The sequence below is a fragment of the Dasypus novemcinctus genome, chromosome 10 (assembly GCF_030445035.2).
Source record: "Dasypus novemcinctus isolate mDasNov1 chromosome 10, mDasNov1.1.hap2, whole genome shotgun sequence".
Classification (NCBI taxonomy): domain Eukaryota; kingdom Metazoa; phylum Chordata; class Mammalia; order Cingulata; family Dasypodidae; genus Dasypus; species Dasypus novemcinctus.
Genome location: NC_080682.1, coordinates 118460464 through 118483138, shown reverse-complemented (window position 1 = coordinate 118483138; position 22675 = coordinate 118460464). Strand labels below are relative to the sequence as shown.

The 22675-nt window shown below is 37.5% G+C and overlaps 1 protein-coding gene across 19 annotated transcripts in view; it reads left to right on the top strand.

Moving 5' to 3' along the window:
- The window catches only part of DLG2 (discs large MAGUK scaffold protein 2), a 2400703-nt gene that overhangs the window by 988618 nt on the left and 1389410 nt on the right, over positions 1–22675 (top strand). For 14 of the 19 annotated variants that reach the window (XM_058306073.2, XM_058306075.2, XM_058306074.2 and 11 more), the window contains one exon: positions 15338–15418. The exons of the other annotated variants lie outside the window; for them this stretch is intronic. In XM_058306073.2, coding sequence (XP_058162056.1) covers positions 15338–15418 — 81 coding nt within the window. The remainder of the gene's footprint in view (positions 1–15337; positions 15419–22675) is intronic. 19 annotated transcript variants of the gene reach the window in all.

Here is a 22675-nt window from a genome sequence, read left to right as displayed (position 1 = left end):
AAATAATGATTCCAGGCATCTTATCTCAGTAACAGTATCTTGTATGTCTACATGGTGCTTTAGTTTGCAAAACATTTTCAAATCAATTACCTAATGTGTTCTTAGCACCAAATCTGCAAATGAGTAGAAAGTAATAGAATGTAGGTAGTTAAATAGGCAATAGTATACCTATTTTATAGATGCCGTACTTGAAACTCGAGAAAGGTAAATGACTTGTCGATGACCGTGTAGTGCCAGAGTGGCTGTGATGATTGGATCCTAGCCATTGAAATCCAAAATCACTTTCTTTCTGTTATATTTTTGCCTTTGATTTATATTTTACAAAGAGCTTCCATGTACATTATTTCACTTTCTTCTGAGGCAATTTGGCTGCAAAGGCTGAGAATATCAGGTAGATCTCTTTTCTAGTTCCAGCATCTTTATTTTCTTGCTGTGTGATCTTGAGTAAGGCACCTCATTTCACTGACCTCAGTTTCATTTGTGATAAGGTAGAGATTAGAAGACCTTTCTGCAGAGCTGTTGTGTGAATTAAAGATTCTACCTGTAAAGCACCTCGTACAGATTCTGGAACCACATAAATGCTCAAAAATGGCAGCTCTAATCTTTATGGTTAGCCATTCTATGAGTCAAAATTAATTTGATCACACTGCAAATGGGAATGCTGAGACCATGAGGGAAGGCAGGAGAAAAATCATTTGATTTCAGAGTTATTAAGAGAAAAAATGTTGTTGCCTTTTAATGTTGGTGGGACGTCAGAGGTGCGGGATCCGAGCTCTGGTCACCGTTCTTGTCCAGTTTGATCTCAGATGAAGCTATTTAACAGTTTGGGCTGTATGGGTTCCCAGTGGCCAGTTAAGTTTTCAGATGAACGGAGATGGAAACAATGAAATGGTACTGGGTTCCCTTCCTCTCCCCCTCTAGAGGCAGCCCTGTTCTGAATACATCCTTAAAAAATCAAAGTCAGCCTACTATTAAATCAAGTACCCTCTGCTCCAGGCGCCAGACCATGTGTGAGCAGTACACTACGGCGTCCCATTTGTATTCCAGAATGAACGGGTGAACCTCACGGTGCCCCCTTCATCATGCAGAGCTTTTGACAGAGTATAATTGTGTCAAGATGTGTTATCTCATCTATTTGTATTTACCCAGACATGTGCAGCCTGACAGGAAAAATTGAAGCTGTTTGCAGCAAACTGAAAGAGTCACAGGCAATACCAATATCATCCCTGTTGAGACAGTTGCTACATTGGAGCATTTGCCTTATGCATGGAAAATGCCATGAATATGCTTTCAGCTCAAGGTGAGCGAAGGAGCTGGACTTCCCACCGTGGGGCCGTGCACTGTGTTTAACAGCTCTGGATCCTCTTACATGTGGGAGGCATCCCATTATGACTCATTCTCTACATTCCTCCCAGCTAATAGATGTGAGCACTGGGGCAGATAATCCAAGACTTATTTATATATGGCTGTGAAAATCACTAAATGAATTTTGCAGCAACTTGACCTCCCTAATTTAGTTTTGCTTACATTCTTAATTGTCAACTCAAAATTTTCTTAATGAATAGGATATCTCTAGTTATCTCTATGAACCAGGAAAAATTCTCAAGATGCAATACTTTTAAATTAACTTTAAACTGGCAATTTATGTAGAATATCCATATACCAATTTACTCATTGCTTATTGGATATTTACAATATGCCAGGTACAACCAAGGTTGTTCCAACCAAGCAGCAGGTAAGGTTTCCTGAGTCTAGTTGGGGAGGCAGAAGTATTAATACTTCATATAATTATGTAAGCCAGGCATTGCTAAGACCGTCTGCCCCTTGGAGATTTTGTCAAACTTTGAGTCATAATTCCACAGCCTTCCCTTACACTTTCTGCAGGTTCCTATAATTTACTTTGTCTTTCTTCTCACCTCCAGTGTTTCTGTGTCCACAGGGCTGCTCTCTTTAATCCTGATCAGAGCAAATATGAAGCACGACCTATTTCCCCATCCCCAACCCAATTTTATTTTCTTTAGGTGATTTGTGAGTTGAACGTAGACCTGGTCACACAGGCAATGGGGAGCCCTGGAGGGGTTTAACCATGGGAGGGACACAGTGATCACTCGGGTAGCTATATGACTACAAACTCAGAGATGCGGAGCAGGACAGCCTCAATTTCCATCTAGTTCATAACCGGAGGTCCCAAGGGGGACCCCATGGCACACCACTTGCATCAGTCTGCCTGTCAATATCCCACCATGCTGAGCTGCATGTCCAGAGACCCTGGGCACAGTATCTAAGTGACCTGCAGAGATGGCCCCAGCACATGAGAGCCCTTTCCTTCTTTCACCTCACCGAGAAGTTCACTATAGGCTTTCTTCAGGGGAGACTCTTGGAACAGGAGAAGCAAATGTAAAAATCACAAGCTCATTTTGCTAAAGCCAAAGCAGTGGGATTTTAGGGTGTTGTTTTTTTCGTAGTAATGTTTTAGGGATCAAACAGACTATTTCAAATAATGCAGGCCTAATTAAAATATGATTTTTTACCTCCCTTTCTGTTACATCTTCTGGCTCTGTAATGGGAGAATCTTGTATGTATCCAAATGACTCTAAGTAATATCAAAGTTTTTCTGTTTGTGATTAACATAAGAGGACTGATTTATCTTCACAAAGGTTTATAAAGTATTATGAAGACTCCAGGAGAGCAACAGGCAGAGAAAGTGCTTAACTGAAGACCACACCCAAAGACCATTTCCCTCTAGTGGTGAAATCTGCCTTGGACTATAGACATTGTCTTTTACTCCACCTGGCCTTCCCACTCAGGCATTCTCAGACAATTTGGCGCATGGCTTTGGGTTCTGCACAAGGCTCTTTCTCCCGAGCTTTACCTCTTTTTCTTTTTCCTTACATTGCAATGTATAATGGAATGAGCTTGGTTCTTTTCATTTAAAAAAAAAATTATTTATTTCTCCCTACCCCCCTGTTGTTTTTCACTTGGTGTGTCTGTTCATCTTCCTTGTTTCTTTAGGAGGTACTGTGGGCCGAACCCAGGACCTCTGATGTGGGAGGGAGGTCCCTAATTGCTTGAGCCACCTCCATCCCCTGCTTTGCTGTGTCTCTCATTGTGCTTTACCTCCCCACATCTCTTGTTGTATCATCTTGTTGCGTCAGCTCGCCATCTTCTTTGGGAGGCACTGGGAACCTCTGCTCTCTGCTTTGTTGTGCCTCTCCTTATATTTTTTCTTCTTGTGTCTCTTATGTCAGCTTGCTGCACCTGCCCATCATGCCAGCTCACTGTCTTCTTTTGGAGGCCCTGGGATCCAAACCAGGGACTTCCCATGTGGTAGGCAGGAACCCAGTCACCTGAGCCACATCTGCTTCTGACCTTGGTTGTTAGAGCAGACAAATCTGGCTTTGGATCTTAGTCTTATCATTTTTTAGTCAGGTAGCCTTGAGGAGGTTAAGTGATCTTCTCTGTGCTTCAATTATCTCATCGAGGAAATGCAGTTATTATGCAATTTCTCATAGGACTGCTGTGATGATTCATTGTAATGGCTCTACACATCTTGTAGTAAAGTCCCGGGCACAGGAGTACACAATGACAGCCACTAGTACTGTTACACCAGTACATTTAGCCCAGCACAGGACTCCTCCTCATACTTACACTTGTGTGTGGATATGCTTAATTTTGTATATGGGTTAAGCCTAAAATAAGTGAATGAAGCTTCTGGGATCTTGTTTGTCATGTATATGTTTCCTCTATCTATATATATCCCAATGGGTCTGGAGGCCTTTAAGGATAAACAGTCCCTCTATTAAATATGAAAAATGAAATTAATATACCTAGATGGATAAATGCTCTGAAAAGACCAACAAGACAAGAGAAAAATCCCAGCTCAGTGTGGTATAAGCCTTGTAGTCTAAGGCAGGAAGTTGTGAACAACACATGAGCGAATGAAACCAGCAAATACATCACACCACCATATGGAACTTCAATTTTCAGATTGTGCTGACATAGTACTGCTCAGCTTCCTTAACCATTTGTTGTCGTTCTCTTGCACTGTAGAAGGAGGCATATTCACCTACTCTCTTAAATGAAGCGAGAGAAAAGCTCTGCTTCATGCCTCCAAATCATAAATGTTATGTGTTCTCAAGAATTTTGCATTCCCAACAGGAAAGAGTTGCAGATATAGTCTAAAGAAGAACCACCCAGAGGCTGTGGCATTTAAAAGTCAGTGCTAAGTGATGTCATTTTAAAGAAAGATTCCAGAGATGCTGCCAAAATTTATATTTCATATTGCTTGTGGAATTGCTCTCAATACCATCTCGCTTGGGTCTCTGTACAGTAAAGATTCCTGGGTTGCTATGGAAAATATGCACTTAAGCTGACTGCTATGGTAACTAGTCACATATGGAAGAGAGGCATAACATGGCACAGGATTTGCATAACTAATTTGAGCATTTTAATGAACAGTGCAATCTGTGCATGGGAAGTTAAGCAATCTGATGATTTTTTTATTTTATTGTACACATGAAAGAAGCAAGTACTGGTCTATTTTTACATTGTAAATTGTTGACTTCCCTCTGATTTCAGGTATCAGTCCACATGATGTGTGACTCTAAAGGTATGACAATGTGTGTGAGTGTATTTGCGAGCTAATACAGTTTAATCAGTGTCATTATCTTACAGTTACCTTTCATTTACTTTGAGTCCCAAGTCTTAAGCCTCTTTGATTCATGACTTGAGAAAGATTTAATGAAAGCAAACTTCTTATTTTATCACTTTTAATTTATTTTAACTCAGTTTAATAAACTTTTATTTAGGGTACAGTCATGTGCCTGGATCATGCTATCTGCAATACCTGAAATGCCTTTGTCCACATCTTAACCTAGAATAGTGACTAATGTATGGTAGATAGGGACTGTCTATGCACGTATTAAGATTCAGTTCCAGAAGTCTTCCATGGCATCCTTTTCCCAGGCCAGATTAGGTTCCCACTGTAAGTTCCCATAATACTCTGTTCATAGCTCAATCACAAGATGTCCACCTTGTTTTAAAATTGACAACTTTAAAATAATCTGTCTTTCCCATTAGATGCTGGGCTCCTTAAAAGGAGGAATCTGTCTCCACTGCTGTCATATTGCCAAGCACAGAGTAGACAGGCAATACACATTTTATGAATGAATAAGTGAATAAAGAAATGATAGCATATCAATAACCTATCTAAACCTAATCATTTGGAAGAGAAATCCTATTCAGAATCTCTCTTACTGCTCTCTCCCTTTTCATAAACTCCACCTTCCTCAAAATGATATGAGACTATGTGGCTTAATTGCAGTGGTTGCTTGTACCCTCATCCTAATGTTGATTCCACATACCTTTCTACATCAGTGTATTGGTCAGGGTTCTCTAGGGAAACAGAACTGGCAGAGGCTCTATGTAAATATTACGAGATTTTATGAAGTTGTCTCACGCCACTGTGGGGATGCAGAGGTCCAAATTCCTTAGGGCCGGCTGAAGCTGGGAACTCCGATGAAGGTTTTTGGTGAATTCCCCAGGAGAAGCTGCCTGGCTGAAGTAGATGGAAATTCTCCCTCTGATGGCTGAAATCATCATTTCTCTTTTTAGTGCCTTTAACCGATTTGATGAGACGTCTCTCATTGCCGAAGGCAATCTCCTCAGTTGATTGTAGATCTAATCAGCCATAGGTGCGATCAAATTACAGATGATTCAAGTCCATGAAATGTGCTTACAGTAAAAATGAGGCCAGTGCTTCCTTGACCAAACAACTGGACACCATTACCTGGCCAAGGTGACACATGAACCTAACCATCACCATCATGTCAACAAAGACTAAGTGAAAAAATCGAGTCTCGCCTCCCTTTATTAGCACCCCTGTGTTCAAAGGCCTATTCAAAATGGTGAAGAAGAATGCACCTGCCCTCAGAAGAGGTCCTCACCATCCATTTCCCACTTCCACTACCGTGCTCAGCACAGGTGGCTCAAGCCGTCAGCTGCAGTGGGGAGCCAGCCCCTCACTACTCTCCCTTTCTCTCTCTCACCCAACACACAGGTACTTACACACACACTGGTAGTTGAATCAGCTGCAAGATAAAGGTGCGGGTGCAGGGTGGGGGGTGGGATTACAGGCAAGGAGCTCCTTTTTTAAGTGTTACATTTACATTAAAATTATACTTATTTTGAGATACTAATAGATGAACACGCAGTTGTAATCAATCAGAGAGATCCTGTATACCCTTCCCACGTTTCCCCTACTAGTAACATCTTGTAAAACTATAGTACAATATCATAACTAAAATACTGACATTGATACAGCCAAGATACAGAGCATTTCCATCACCACAAAGATCCCTCTTTCTGCCCTTTTATAACCACATCCACTTCCCTTTTTCCCTCACTTCCCCCTTAACACTTGGTAACCACTAATCTGTTCTTCTGTTTTATAATATTTCCGTTTCAAGAATGCCATCTAAGTAGGACCATACAGTAGGTAACCTTTTGAGACTGGCTCTTTTTGCTCAGTGTAATTCTTTGGGGATTCATCCAGCTTGTTGTGTGTATCAATCGTTTGTACTTTATATGGCTGAGTAGTGTTCCATGGTATGGAAGGACATTTGGGTTTTTTTTCCAGTTTGGGGCTATTCTGAATAAAGCCGTTTATGAACATTTGTTTGCAGGTTTTTGTGTGAACATACTTTTTCATTTATCTGGAGTGAATACCAAGAATGGAATGTTGGGTCAAATGATAGTTGCATATTTTTAAAGAAATTGCCAAACTGTTTTTCAGAGTGGCTGTACATTTTACAATTATGCAGCAACATATGAGTGATCCAGTTTCTCTGCATCCTCACCAGCATTTGCTGTTGTCACTATTTTTTATTTTAAACATTCTGCTTGTTATGATCTCTCACTGTTTTATTTTGCATTTCTATAATAACTAACAATTTCAAACAACTTTTCATGTGCTTTTTTGTAATCTGTATGTTTTCTTTAGTGAACTGTCATTTTCTGTTAATTTTTGTAAGAGATGTAAGACTTTGGCTGAGGTTCATTTATTTTGTCTATGAATGTACAATTGCTCTACCACCATTTGTTGAAAATCTATTATTCCTCTGAGTTGCTTTTGCACCTTTGTAAAAAATCAGATATATTTGTGAGAGTCTATTTCCAGATTATCTTTTCTGTTCCATTGATAGATGCCAAAAGCTGTTTTCTGCACTGATTCATAAGATCATGTGATTTTTCTTCCTTAGCTTATTAACATGGTAGACTACCTTAGTGATTTTCCAATATTGAACCAGACTTGCATCTCTAGAATAAACTCTACTTATTCATGGTGCATAATTATTTTATATATTGCTGGCTTATGTTTAATGTTTCAAGGGGATTTTTGCATCTATATTCAAGAGGGATATTGGTCTGTAGTTTTCTTTTTGTACTGCCATTGTCTGAGTTAGTAAAGTAATATTAGCTTCATAAATCAATTGGAAAGTGTTACATCCTCTTTTATTTTCTGAAAGAGAGTGTGTAGAATTGGTCTTCTTTGGATGTTTTATAAAATTCTCCAGTGAAGTGATCTCGGCCTGGAGATTTTTTTGTTGGAATTTTTAAAAATTATGAATTCAATTCCCTTGATATTTATAGGACCATTTAAGTTATTGAGTTCGCTTGGGAAGTTAGTGCCTTACTGAGGAGTAAGTCCATTTCATCAAAGTTGTCAAATTTATGTGCACAGAAGTGTTTGTAGTATTCCCTTGTTATCATTTTGATGCTGCAGGGCCAGTAGTAATATCCCTGTTTCATGCCTGAGATAGGTAATTTGTTCCTCTCTCTTTTTATCTTTGTCATTCTTACTAGAGGTTTGCCAATTGTATTGATCTTTTCAAAGAATTAGCTGTTTGTTTCTTGATTTTATCTATTGTTTTTCTCTTTTCATTTCATTGATTTCTGCTCTTATCTTTATTATTTCCTTCTTCCTTACATTGAAAAAAATATGTATTCTGCTGTTGGGTGGTGTGTTTTAAAAATGTCATTTATATCCTTTTGGCTGATGGTATTGTTGAGTTCTATATACTTGCTGATTTTCTGCCTAGTTCTATCAAATGTTGAGAGAGGGGTGTTAGTCACTAATTATAACTGTGGATTTGTCTATTTATCCTTTCAATACTATTAGTTTTGCTTCACATATTTTGCAGTTCTGCTGTTTGATGCATTGCCATTTTGTATTACTATGTCTTCTTGGTGAATTGACTATTTTATCAACATATAATGAGAATATTCTTTGCTTGAATGTCTGCTTTATCTGATACTAATGTAGCCATTCCTACTTTCTTTCGATATAGCTTTTTCCATCCTTTTACTTCTAACCTACCTATATTATTTGAAATGAGTTTCCTTTTATACTGCCTTATCCCCCCACCCATTTTTAATAGTGTCTAAAATATTTCCTCTACATATGTTTACAATCACATCAGATATGTTATAATTTTTGTTTCCACTGTCAAACACAATTTAGAAAACTCAAGAGAAAAAGGAAAGTGTATTATATTTGCTTACTCTGTTATTTCTTCCTTCTTGATCGTCAAAGTTTCCTTATTTTAGTGTTTCATTTCTCTTAGAGAACTTCCTTTAAACACTGTTTTAGGGTAGATCTGTTGGTGAAAATTCCCTAAATATTCCTGTATCTGAGAATATCTTGATTTCCCCTTAATACCTGAAGATTATTTTCATGTGTATAGGATTCTGGGTGAACAGTTAATTCTTTTAGCACTTGAAAAATCTTGTTCCACTTCCTTCTGGCCTCCATGGTTTCCTAACCATTGTCATTCAAATTGATTTTTCCTCGTAATTAAAGTGTCATTTCCCACTTGCAGCTTTCAGATTATTTTTTTCTTTGTCTCTAATTTTCATCAGATTGATTATGATATGTCTTGTGGCTTTCTTTGTTTATTCTGTTTGAGGTTCATTCACCTTTTGAATACATAGGTTTGAATCTGTATGTCTTTCCAGATTTGGGAAGTTTTCAACCATCATTTCCTTGAATGCTTTTTCAGCTCTGCTCTCTCTCTTTTCTCCTTCTGGAACTTCAATGACATAAATATTAGATATTTTGTTATAGGACCACACATCCCTGAGGCTCTGTTCATTTTTGTTAAAGTATATTTGGTCTCCATTGTAATTTCTATTGCTCTGTCTTCCAGTTCACTAATTCTTTCCTCTGTTCCCTACATTCCCTGTTGAGCCCATCCATTGAGCTTGCATTTTGATTATTTTTTCAGTTCTAAAATTTAAATTTATTCTTCTTTAAATTTACTATTTCTTTGTTGTGACTTTCAATTTCTTTGTGGATGTTCTATTTTTTCATTTGTTGCAGGCATGTTCACAATTGTTCATTGAAGCATTTTAGTGATGGTTATTTTAAAATCTTTGTAGGATAATTATAACATCTCTGAAACCTTGGTGTTGGTGCCTATGGGTTGTGATTTTTTTCATACAGTTTTAGATTTTTTTGTTTCTTGTTATGATGTATGGTTTTCAATTGAAATTTGAACATTTTGAGTACTATGTTAGAAGACCCTGGAACTCATTTAAACTCTCTGTTTTAGCTTGCTTTCTCTGACACCTCTTAGGCAGGGGAAGGTGTGAGTGTTACCTTGCTACTGGCATGTTCTGGTAGATGTCCGGATTTCCCACTTGGCCTCTATCAATATCCAAGGCAGTGAGGTTCCTTATTACTGCTGGATGGGTTTGGGAATACTGGCTCCCCACTAGGTCTTCATTGATATCTCTCTGTTTGGGAAGGGGGAGCAACACCTTGTTACTACTCTCCATGTGACCTTCCTTGACACCACCTTGAGGGTGGGGAAATGCTCTGTTACTACCAGATAGGTGTGGAAGTCCAGGCTCCCCACACAGTCTCTACTAACACTGCTGGTGAAGGGGGGCCCTTCATTACCACTCAGTGAGAATGAAAGTCCCAGTTCCTTACCAGGCCTCATCTGACACCACGCCTTATCACAGCCTGACAAGGGTGGAAGTCTCAGCCATCCATTTGGCCTTTGCTCACATAGGTAAGTTTGGGACTGCAGTTTTTGTCTGGTGTCAGGCTGGAGTAAAGCAGTAATAGTCTAAAAATTTTCTGTCTTTCAAGACAATCCCTTTTCAGGTCTTTAGCTAGAGAGAGCAGGCTTTTGTTGGGACTTTTTTAGTGTGTGTACATCCACTGATGTTTCTGGATTTCCAGCTTCTGCAGCCTAACTCTGGAATATAGGAAGTGAGAAGAAAACCCAGTGAACTCAGGGCCATGTCATTCCTTGTATTCCTAGGTCTCTACCAGTCTGCCTGCTTCTCTCTACCTTTCAGAGTCTTCTTATATCTGTTTTATTTATAATATCCAGGGTTATTAGTTGTACATAATGGAAGTAATTGAGAAAAGTACCTCTATTTCAATTTCTCAGAAGTAAAGCGTGTAGGATTTCTTCTGATTTTTCATTTAATACTTGGCATACAGCACTTGGCATTTTGTCCTGGGATCTGGATACCATGACATGCTTGTCACTAGTGTTTGAGAGATCTCATTCCAAGCTCCATAATCTTCCTGGCAATGTCACTGTAAATATAAAGTTGGCAGTACTCACAGGCTGAATACAAAGACTGACAGTCTTGGTCTAGGAACAAGCATGTATGACAAAGAGTCAGTCTGAAAAATAATAATATCCATCATCACCATAATATTTATATATGTAGCACTTCATAATTATTCTTAATAGTGACAATAATAATAAAGAGACGTGCCTGTTTCAAAGTGTTTTAAATACATCAAGTCATCTAATTCTCACATCAACCACTTTTGTGCATGTGCTTGTCTGTGTATATGTGTGGTTTGAGCATTTTCTATCAGACTCTGTTCTGGGCACTATTAGAGACTGACAATAATAGGACATCCTAGGTCTTGCTGTCATGGAGGAGAAAAAAAGTACCTAAGCAAACAAATCACTAAACAGAATTTCATATAGACACACGTGCCTTAAAGAAAATAAGGTGGCAGAGAGTGCCTGGGGTGGCAGTATTATCTTAGATGGAGTGATTGGAGAAGACCTATCCCACACTGGTGCTCTATGAGATACGTTGATGCTTACCAATAATTATAAAGGTAAATGCATCAAGGATATGCATATCCTCAAAGGCAAGCTTTTGCTTTCTATTGGAATCATTTTGTTTCAAAAGTTATTTCGTAGGTTAGTGGTGGAATATAAGATACAATATGTTTAGACCTCTGAGTCTAAATCACTGCCTACTCATGTGCCCTTTGGGTAGGGATGTGCTGGTGAAAAATGTAACTGACTTTTTGTGGAACCCTCCTTTCCAAGAGAAAGTAAGCATAAGAGTCACAGTATTAGGGCACGTTTATTTTTTGAGTGCTTTCATCTCTCTTTTAGGGTCTCCCTCATTTGTGAAGGAGAAACAAAGCAGCTTCTTGTGGGTCAATTTATTGGATCATTGTTGGATCTTAATAGGGCATAAATACTTACCTTCACAATGATTAGTTACTGTTATAAAAATAAGGTTTGGAACAGCTACCACTTATTAAGCATCTACTATCTCATGTGTACCATATTAGGCACTTTATACATATTTCATTTGATCTTTACAATAATTTTTTGGGCAGCGTTTCATTCATATCTCCATTTACAAATGAAGAAAGTAAGCAAGAGGAGTCTACTTTTCCCTGTTTTTAACCTCCCAACCCAGAACAATTCTCTGCTCATCTCTGCCCTTCTCAGGGCTTAGGAGCTCCTTGCAGGCTTCTTTCTGGTTGAATTTAGCCTCTGCAAGAATCAGAAGGAGAGAAGAAAAAAGTCAGGGTATTTCTTTTTCTGCCACAGTTTTGCCAGTGGCTGGTCTCTCTCTGACTGTTGTTCCTACCAGGGAGCCCTCTTCTAAGACTCCACTAGGCTTTGATTGTATATCTTCTTCCTCACCTTCAGTCCTATGCGTAGTAAAGGTTTCCTGCTGTTGCTAGTCCTGGGGTTCCCTTAACCCTTGAACCTTGTTGGCTCCCTAAACCCTGCCCACACCTCCCTTCATTAAATTATCTTCAAATCCCATCGGAATTGCCTGCTATTTCCTGTGAGGACCCTATAGATACAGATAATTATGCAGTTTAAGTTTCACAGTTAATACATGGCAAACCTAGGATTCCTGGGATTCAAGTTCAGGTCTGCCTATTTCAAACTCATGCCTTTTCCATTAAAATCGAGCTATGATTCCTCCTTCCCACATCCACAGCCATTAGGTAGCACCTAAGTTATGGAAAGGGTAAATGACTGATTCTTCTAAAATGACCAACTTAAACTCAAGAAATAATTTTTCACACTGGCTGATTTTTAGAAATGTGCCCTCTACAAATATAGAAAAACCTGCATATGCAGGGATAAAAGTAAGTATGTGGAAAGTTCTTTTGCATGTTCCCCATATCGAATTTATCCACAAATAGAAAACCTTCTGATTGTTATGGGTGTTCAAAGTGGTGGTTTTACTTTAATTAAACTTAATTGGATCTGTGATCATTGTAACAGTTTAAAAGGTTGGCCATTTAAGACGTAAAGTATTTTGTAGTTATGTCTTATGATGATCACACTAGCTCTTTTCTTTGTGGACGTTAATATAAGATAATTGACCTTAGCTCCCATGATTTGCTTTCAGCTTAGGACCATAGCTCCCATCATGGTCAATTATCGCACAGTAATTCCAACAACAAAAGCAACTGTTGGGTAATTAAGTACAACTATTAGTTAATTAAGTAATTTCCTAACCACCTTCTTGGATCATAGGACGTAACATGGTACATACTAACGTGACTGCTTTCTGTGAAATTGCCATCCCACCACAGGTTTCTCACACGCAGTATTACCCAATGCAGTATTTTCTGAGATTGAACAATTTAGGAGAATTAATATCACAGTGATGACTTCCTAGGAGTCATATTCCATGTGAATCAGGACCTCACGCCTCTCCATGATAAAGATAAAACAAAGTGCTTTGTCTTTGCTAATAAAGCCAAGCTCTCTCTGCCACTCCCCAGGCTTGTTCATCAGAGCTGCTCAGAATGCCTGGAAAGTGCATTTTAAGAACACTACACCCCCATGTGGTGGCATCAATATTCCTGGGAAGTCATGTATGTGCAATTGACATTTTTTCTAACCTCTCTAAATGTGTCATTTTCAGACCTCATTAATGTTAGAAAAATTTTATACATTAGTAAAAATAATTTTAAAAAATATTAAGTGTATAACATTGTTAATAAAATATATTTGTCAAATATAACTTTTTTCTTGGCTCAGTACAGTCAATATCAACTAGAGAAAAGACACTAAACCCATAAATCACACAACAGCAGGTTTTGAATATGTTTTTTTGAGTATCTATTCTAGTAAACTGTTGTGCATTAGAGGAGGTAGAGATAAAATGTTGGACCGTGAGTCAGAAACTCACTAGATCTTCCACTTTGGCATTGTTCTTAGTTTCAGTATCCTTATCTGCTAAATAAGGGCATGGTTCCTTTATCATTTTTTAAAAGTGTCAAGTATAGAGTAATGTTTTATTAAATTATGCTTAAAACCCTTTATAATCATAATATACAATTTATAGCTAAAGTCTTAAATTATATAACTAGCTATATTAAAACTTCAGCATCTCTGATAACTGCATTTTAAACATGATCTTTAAAATTAGTTTCACAAATATACAACATATTTTAAAAATGAAGTTAATACACCTGTAAACCCATATTTACAATGAATATACAGAGTGGGGAGAAAGAGAAAATGGAAGTGATTGTTGAGCTGTTCCTTTTCTAAAATTTCTGTAGTTATCTTTTATGCCACTATCTATCAATTCTTAATTTCTTATTCACTTTGTACAATTTCACAGTCTTCCCTCAACACAGGGTGAAACTTGTTTCTTTGGTGATAGTAAAACATTCACCTCATCGGACTAGATTAGATGGCCTGGTATTGATGAGCTCTCATTTTATGGCATACTTATCTTTTAGACATTCTTTGAGATTCAGACAAGATGTGTGAAAGAGATGTTTATAAAGCACTGTAGAGAGGGAAAGGCTTATTATTGTCCAATGTTCAGCTAGGAGTGGATCTATGATATTATTTATGACTGTTACTGTTTTAAAATAGAAAAACAAAAGTAGTCAGAGACAAAGTTAGAAAGCAGAAGGGTGGAAACAGGACAGAGGAATCTGGCAGGATAAAACTCTCACTTGACTGCTTCCTAGAAACCTTTGTATTTAACAGTTGGAAGTGCACTTTGACAGGTGAAATTCAGAAGCAAAGAAAAAAAGCAAAAGGATTCTTTTAAAAATATCCTTCTTCTGGAGTTGAGTAATTAATTAGGGATTGAAAAATAGAGTCAGCCCTAAAAATGTTTTCTCAGCCATTACACTGATGTTGTTTAACAGAGACTTAGAAGAAAAGTAAATCAGATTTAAGTATGGTTTTTGAGTGTTTTGCATAACTTTGGGGTATGATCACTGCTGCTGCCTTTAGCAAGTGAGTATCAAAATATGTCTTTCCAACAATCACCATGTGAAGACTTCAGTTTCTAGGCCTTTACTTAACAGGAGAGTTCAAAAGTAAGGGCACAGAAAATTGATTTGCAAGGCGTTATACTACAGTTATTTGTTTTACGTGTCTCTTTTTGTTTCTCTCCTCTGCATCATCTTCTGGGTGATTCTTAGAAAAGCCTTAGGGCTGAGTTGATTCTGAAATATGAAAGCTCCATTTGATGGCACTGTCTTCAATTCTGGTCTCAGTGAACAAAACAGAGCTTCTGTGAATCACTGTGGGGTCTCTCAGCAACAAGGCTGGGAAAGGACCACAATGGGAGGGAACCCAGGAGACTCAGATCTGAGTACCTGGAGACTTTTATTTATTAATTCAGCGTGTTTTATGCGTGACAACCATGTCTCTGGTACTCTGCTTGGTGAATATAGAGCAAAAACTTTGAGCAAGAAAAATGCCAGCTTTCCCCTCTCATGGAGATTTCATAGCTGTGGAGGAGACAGACAATCAAATCACTGTAAAATAACTATATTATATAATGACACATGAAGATAAGTAATATAAAATGAAAGTGAATGCATTAGGAGGTAAGGTAATGTATATGTAATATAAACCTGTGTTGTATGCATGCATGCTATTATCCTGATTGGTATTATTAGGTCATAATGACAGAGATATTTCTGAAAGTGGTATAGAACTTAAGTAATTAATGCATACTTTTTCAGTAAATAGCTTCTTTTTTTTTTTTTCCTTAGGAGGTACCGGGGATTGAACCCAGGACCTCGTACTATGGAAAGGAAGCCGGCGCTCAACCTCTGAGCTACATCTGCTCCCCAGTGAGAATGAGAATTGGTTTTTTCATGTTTGTTTGTTTGTTTGTCTTAGGAGGTACTGTGATTGAACTCCAGATCTCATATAGGGGAAGCAAGTGCTCAGCCACTTGAGCTACATCTGCTCCCCAGTAAATAGCTTTTGACCATCCATTATCTTCCAAGTAATATGTGCTGGATATTGAGTATACATTTATAGGATTGGTTGGGATTATCTTTATTCTCTGACTCTCATGAAAAAAAGTGAGAAGCTTGATGAAGGAAGACCCCAAGTATTTGTGACTCATTTTTTTTCAGTTTTCACCAGTGGTTCATCTCGTGGGTGAACTGAGGTCCAGAAGGAAGTCAGTCAATTGGGTCTTGTGCAGCTGGATATAATTTCTCCCTTCTTTGTATTCCCAGAACTTTAAATACACCTCTACTAGTTTAGTAGATGTTCTTTAATGTACCCCCTACTAGTGAGATCCCACAAATACTTGCTAATGTCCAATGATATACTAGGCCCTGAGAAAGAAATTGGGAACAGAAAAATAAATTAGGCCCATTACTCTTGAGACGCAGAATCTAATAGAGGAAACACACGTCTAAGTATGTAATTACTATATTAAGAGGCACGATAGCGGTATGTATTGGACAAAGAGTTGGGACAAAGGGAATGAGCATTTCTTCCTTATGGTAGGAATGGGGTATGTTAAGAGTTTTGGGGAAAAAAAATTGTAGAAGAGCTAGGGAGTTTGGTATGAAGGAATTACTCAGAAGGAGAGACCCTTTGTGCTTAACATAAGGAATAGCTTGTACAAAGGTACAGAGAAACAAAAGAACTAATTTTATTTGGTTAGCATAGGACACCAGTAAAACAAAATAAAACAAAACAAAACAAAAAATAACCTTCACATAGGGACTCTGACGTACCCAGGTAAAGGAGTGAGTAGAGGAATAGAAAACACTGGGGACAGATCCAAAAGCCATGGAAAGTGGAGAAGCCCCCAAAGGAAAACTCCCCAGAGAGGCTTGCAGAGAGTTAGGTTAGAAGGATGCATGGTTCTGCTCCTGACATACTGGGGCATGAGCAAGTGTGGGTCACATTTAAGGCAGCCTGACAATGCCCAGTGCAAAAATCATTATTTCTCCTCTGTTGGTTTCTTGAATCAAATTAGTGAACATCCCAGTGCTTGAACACTCTAATTAAATTGGCTTGGGTTCCTAGTTAGCAGATCTGGATTTTGAAAGCATTTCTTCCCCACCAAAGCTATTACTCTTCAAAAGCCAGAGCAGAACCAAGACTTTACTTCAGAGGGTTTTCCTGGCCTCTGGTCCCTAATCATGGGAAGGTCTGAACAAAGAAGAGAGCATTGCCTATCTTTCCAAACACGGGAAGGTGGCATCCCAGAGAGATTTACAAGGCTGGTTAACTCTGGCTGCAGAGGTTCTTTTGAGGATTTTCTGCAGCTCTGCCTTATCATGGTGATGGAAATATTCCATTGAGGCAGCCCAGATCAAGGGATGGAAAGTCTCAGAGGAGCCTGTCTGTGGCTCAGTGGGGTTTCATTGAGATCTCACACGAAAGGGCCCAACAATAGTTTATGTTTTATTTAGGAAGCCAGTGTTTATGCAACTGGAAGGAAGGCAGAACAGAATAATAGGAGCTAAGAGCTCTATATTAGAAGCATGCATTAAGACCATCATTCATCCTGTAGTTTCTAATAGTTCTTTCTAGATGTATTAGTTAGAACTATCGTAATGGTCCAGCCTGGAATTAAGAATTTTGTGGCTTTCAGAGTTTACACTTTTATGGGTAATAGTCAAAAGGTGAGCTCCATATGTGCTGGTAGCATATGACATTTCAGTGTTTTCTGTAATTTTTTTGAGTGCTCGTTAGAGATTGGTTTTATTATTCTAATTTTTTAGATACAGACCTAAGGGTTCAGAGTAGTTATAGGTTATATCACTTGCTCTGCAGTAAACAACAGAGCTGGGATAAGAACCCAGGTCCTTGTAAGATTGATAAGATTAAGTAAAATTTCAATTAGAAGTTGAAAATGAGTCATGCTCTATTTTGTCATTTAATTTTTTTTAAAGGCAGTATTTCTTAATTGTGTTCACTGAAAAGGCCTAGAAACAAAGACAACTTAGTAGCTACAAAGTTGTATGTTAGTTGTGGTATCTAAATACCATTTTCCATTAAAAGGATCCAGAATTTCTTAAAATAAATGGCTGGTTCTAGGTCTGGGATAGGAAAATACTGGATAAACCTGGAATATCTTGTTGTTGCAGAATACAAGGAAGTTATTTAGCAAGTTCTTAGTGTTATATTAAAAAAGACTCAGAAACCTACTACAAGAAAGTTCCAATGGTCAAAATGAGGGATCTTAGTCACTAAGGATAGTGACTACAATTTATTAAAACACACCAAATATGTTTAAATCTAGGAATTTAGAGTACTTTTCAAAAAGCTCATTGGTCAGCTTTAGAGCATAGGAGATCTGTTCATTATTTTTGAAAACTGGTAAATAAAAGGAAAGAATCAAGCATTTATTCTGTTAGACCTACATATACTGAAATTTAAGGTAACCAAATACTTGACAATAAATTTCTCTTTATATGAGCCTTCTACCTAATAAATGAAGAAGGAATGATAGAATACCATCAGTTGAAATTAGTAGATCTAGAAATTATCAACACCTGCAACATCATTAAAAAAAGGCCATCTGATATTATGTGACTTCTAATGAAAGCACACTTCACCATTTAGGAAGTGCTTGTGCCAAAACTATAGACCTGAGTGTGATCAGTTTTCTAGATTTGACTCTCATTTCATAGGTAATTCAGAGGGACAATAGTATAGGAATACAATCAGAAAATTCCAGACTATAGGAAACTCTATAGGACAATCCCCCCCTCCCCCCAACAAATAAATTTCAAGGAGAGAGAGAGGTAGGGGTGAGTGGAGAAATCCCACAGATTAGAAGAGCTTTACGAGACATACAATTCACGCAATATATGGACTTTTCTTGAAACCTGATTTGAGCAAATTTTAAAAAATGAGACAATACAGAAATTTTGACCCTGATCATTGAATAATATTAAAGAATTACGGCACTTAAAGAATTATTGGTACTAGAGTTATGTTAAAAAGAAATAATCCTAGTATTTTAGGATTTCTTACCAAAATATTTACAGATGAAGTGCTCTGATATCCAATCCATGGAAGGAAGAGAGGAAGGGAGGGAGGAAGGAAAAAACAGGGCCTTTCTCATTCTGTAGTCAGTGTTCTTGTTCTTTATGCCTTATAATATTTAATATGCACTTTATTAAGAGTTACCAAAATAAACTAAAGGAATTATAAGAGTCTATGGTAGAAAAATCTATTTATGTCTTACCCCCTTTATCTATAGCTTATACCTAAGATGATTGCATATATTGGGTGCTTAATATATGTTTGCTGAATTTAATCATAATTGCATATATGTGAAATACATAAATATAGATAATTATTGATGTAGCATTATTGAAAGAGGGAAAACAATGAAACAGAAATCAGAAGCTTTCAATTATTGCCTTAAAGCCAAGTTTTAGGGGGTCACTTAGCTTCTCTAAGCTTCAGTAGGAATAGTAATTACCTTATATGGCTTTTGAGTGGGCCAATGAGATAATATATGTGAAAGTCTATTAAATTCTATTATGATATCAATGTAAGTACTTTTATTGATTGTTTCAGAATTTAGATGCCTGGAGAACTCAGAGAAGGGAGGGATAGTCATAGGCATAAGAGCTGGGGAAGATTTCAAGGGGGAGGGAGGGCATGAGTTGAACCTTGGAGAACAGAAAATATTTGGTCTTGCAGAAAGGACATTGCAGGAGAACACAGTAGGAGCAAAAATTCGAAGTGAGAATGAATATGGCATTCATGAGGCACAGTGTCATGGAGCCAGCAAATATCGGAACTGGAACTGACCTCAAAAATTATCTAATCCAACTATTTCATTAAAAAGTTGACAAAAACTAAGGCCCTGATAGATATGTGCTTTGTCCAAGATAAAAACAGCTAGTAAGATGCTGAGCCAAGAAAGCATCATGATGATGTTTCCTCCGCTGAAGGCTTCCTCCTAGTGGTAAGATTCAGTTGACTAGAGCTGAGGAGGTTAAGATTGATTAGACAGGGTAAGAAAAATTGATTTTTTTTAAAAAGGCTTTGGCCATTAGGTTTTAGATATCTTATGCAATGGAGATCCTTAGTAGATATTTTTTTAAATTTTAAAACTTTTTATTGTACTGAATAACTTTCATGGGTAACTGTGTAAAACCTTTTTACAGTTTTATACAGGCCTGATTTCCTTCTAGGTTGCATAATTGCTAAGAGTGACTGACTTTAGAGTGATGTCTCCAGTCCAGTCCAATATGCCTTGATACCATTTTTGTCTCTACTGTAGCTGCTGCACTTAGCACAGAGCCTCCTAAGACTGTGGCCATAAGAGTTACATAAGACAATGCTTAGAAATGGGTTAGAAAAATTCATGGCACTTAAAGGAAACTTGCTATTATTATTATTACATCATTTTTATTATCATGGAATAGGTATTTTTCCTTTTGGTATTTGTGATGCCTAGCACAATGCTTGGCACATAACAGAAATTTAGTATATATTTGATCAGTGAATGTAATCAACTCGGAGTGATGTCCTATTTGGTACTAAAACAAAAGAATAACAAACAAAGCCTTAACTAACTTCTCAGTTTACCTAGAGCTATCTCAGAAAATGTTATCAGGTCAGTGTCTCAAAATATATGCGTATTCTGCATGGCAAAGGATAGTTTTGAAAAGTAGATAATGTCTGAAGAAGTTAGATTAAATTTCTGAATGATGTTTGCTACAACGTATTTGCTTACCATGCTCCGCTAATTCATGTTCAAAAGACACCTTGTTTTGTATTTTTATATGCTGTACTCCATCTACATTTGGTACTTCCAAACTTAGATTGCAACTATTTAGGAAAGCATACACATTAGGCTATGATGAGCTCTAACTTGGCTGTTAATGAAGTGTTGTCATTTTTTTTACAATTATGGAGTAAAGAACTTCACGTTCATAGTCTGATTCTTTATCCTTTTGTTATACAATTTCCTTCTTCTTAGCTGCTTGGCACTGCCAAACAGTTGAAGAGTTGCCATCTAGTGGGGAAAAGCTGTAATGGCACAAAGGAGGCTGAGCATAAAACTTCATTGAGATGGGAACAGGTGATGTATATACTAGGAAGAAGGAACTTGTTAAATCCATTCACAATTTTTACAGTACTGATAGCATTCAGATATTGGAGCTGTAATGAAATATATCAAAAATTTTAATATTTTGCCTTAAAAAATAAACAAAAATTTAAACTGCAAATAAGATGCCACTTCATTCCTATAGAATGACTAAACAAACAACCATTATCACTATCACAACTGACAATACCAAATGTTGATGAGTATGTGCAACAATCACAACTCTCACGTCCTCCTGGTGGGAATGCAAAATGGTAGAGTCATCTGGGAAACATCTTGGCAGTTTCTTGTAAAGTTAAACATACACTTATCACACAACCCAGCATTTCATTCCTATGCATTTATCCAAGGGGAATGAAAAATGTATTTTCACACAAGCACCTGCACATGAATGTTTATCACAGGTTTATCCATAATCATAAAAGTTGGAAACAACCCAAAATCCACCAACTAATTAATGGATAAACAACTTGGTACTTCCACACAATAGAATATTTCTCTTCAACATAACGAAATGAAAGACTGATACACGGAACAAGATGGATGAATCTCAAATGCATTATACTGACAGAAGTCAGACTCAAAGGCTACCCATTGTATGATTCCATTAGTATGATGTTGTGGAGAAGGCAAAATTTTAGAGCTAGAAGTCACATCAGGGGCTGGGGGCTGGGAAAGAGGATGGATCACAAAGAGAGAGAACTTTTGGAGATGTGGAGCTTGGTTCACTGTCTTAATTGTATAATGGTTACATGACTTTATAAGTTTATCAGAAGTCATAGAACTATGCACCTCAAAACTTATACCAAAATAAACAAAAAGGGATATCAAGGACTTTAAATTGCTTGATTAAACAACCAGGCAGATTTGATCATCAATGAAAAAAATAAGAAGGGCTATCAGACCATGAGCCTGCAGTAAGACATTAAGCAAACAGAAAAGAAGAAGAAGAAAAAAGCTCTTCAAACATACCCTGTAGAACTTTAAAACTGACTCATCTTATTTCTAATAATTCTATGAAAAGTTTTTAAAGTTCCATTAGCTTATTTGTCCTAGGGTTTATAGATAGTATAGTATATGTCTAATTTTTTATCTCTGGGCTCCTTTTATTTCCTCTTTCTTTGACATTCTTCCTCCAACTTCCCATAATATGAATAATAACAATTAATTTGCCAGGCATTGATGGCGTGTTAGACATACAACAGTGAATAGCATTTTAATTTTATATTTTACTTTACCAAACATTTCTTCTATTACTTATTGCACAGTCCTGTTGGGTGGGTCAGACAGTTATTACAATTTCAGAGATCCTCTAGAAGCTAACAGGTTAGGCTCTAAAAGTCTTTCGAAGTCCCATTTCTTTTCATTCTGAAGTGATGTTATATATGTAACCAATTGTATACATTCATGAAAAAATAAATTTTACTACTGCTCTCACATTAATGAACAATGTGGGGTTCAAGTGTTTCACAATGTGGTTGACAGTGTTTGTAAAACACTTCAGAACTAACTACAAACAGCAAACAAGTCATAACCTGTGGATAATATGACAGTCCAGACTAAAATAGTGGCAAATGAGCATAGTGACATCTAGATGGTCTATGCATTTTGGGGGACATAACTTGCTTCATATTTACAAGTATATATATATACAGCTGTTGGGCTGAGAAGCATGCACAGCCTCATTTCACAGATAAAGTAAGGGAGGATTGAAAAGGTAGGTAATGTGCCCAGGATTGTGTTGCTGAGAGTGGCAGGACTTGAGATCGTTGTGCTCATTCCGTCGCTCCAGCTCCCTCCTCCTGATCAGGCACAGGGCTACCCTGCACTGGGTCGCTCCTGCTAATATATATAGATTCTCTGTCACAGAAGAACCAGGGTTCTGGGGGAAGCCCAGAGGGAAAAGAACTCATAATTCTAGAAATCTACCATGGGTCATTTGGGGGAAAGGCTCTCCTCAGGTCCTAGTATCCTATTAGGTAGGAAATAAACCAGCAACTAA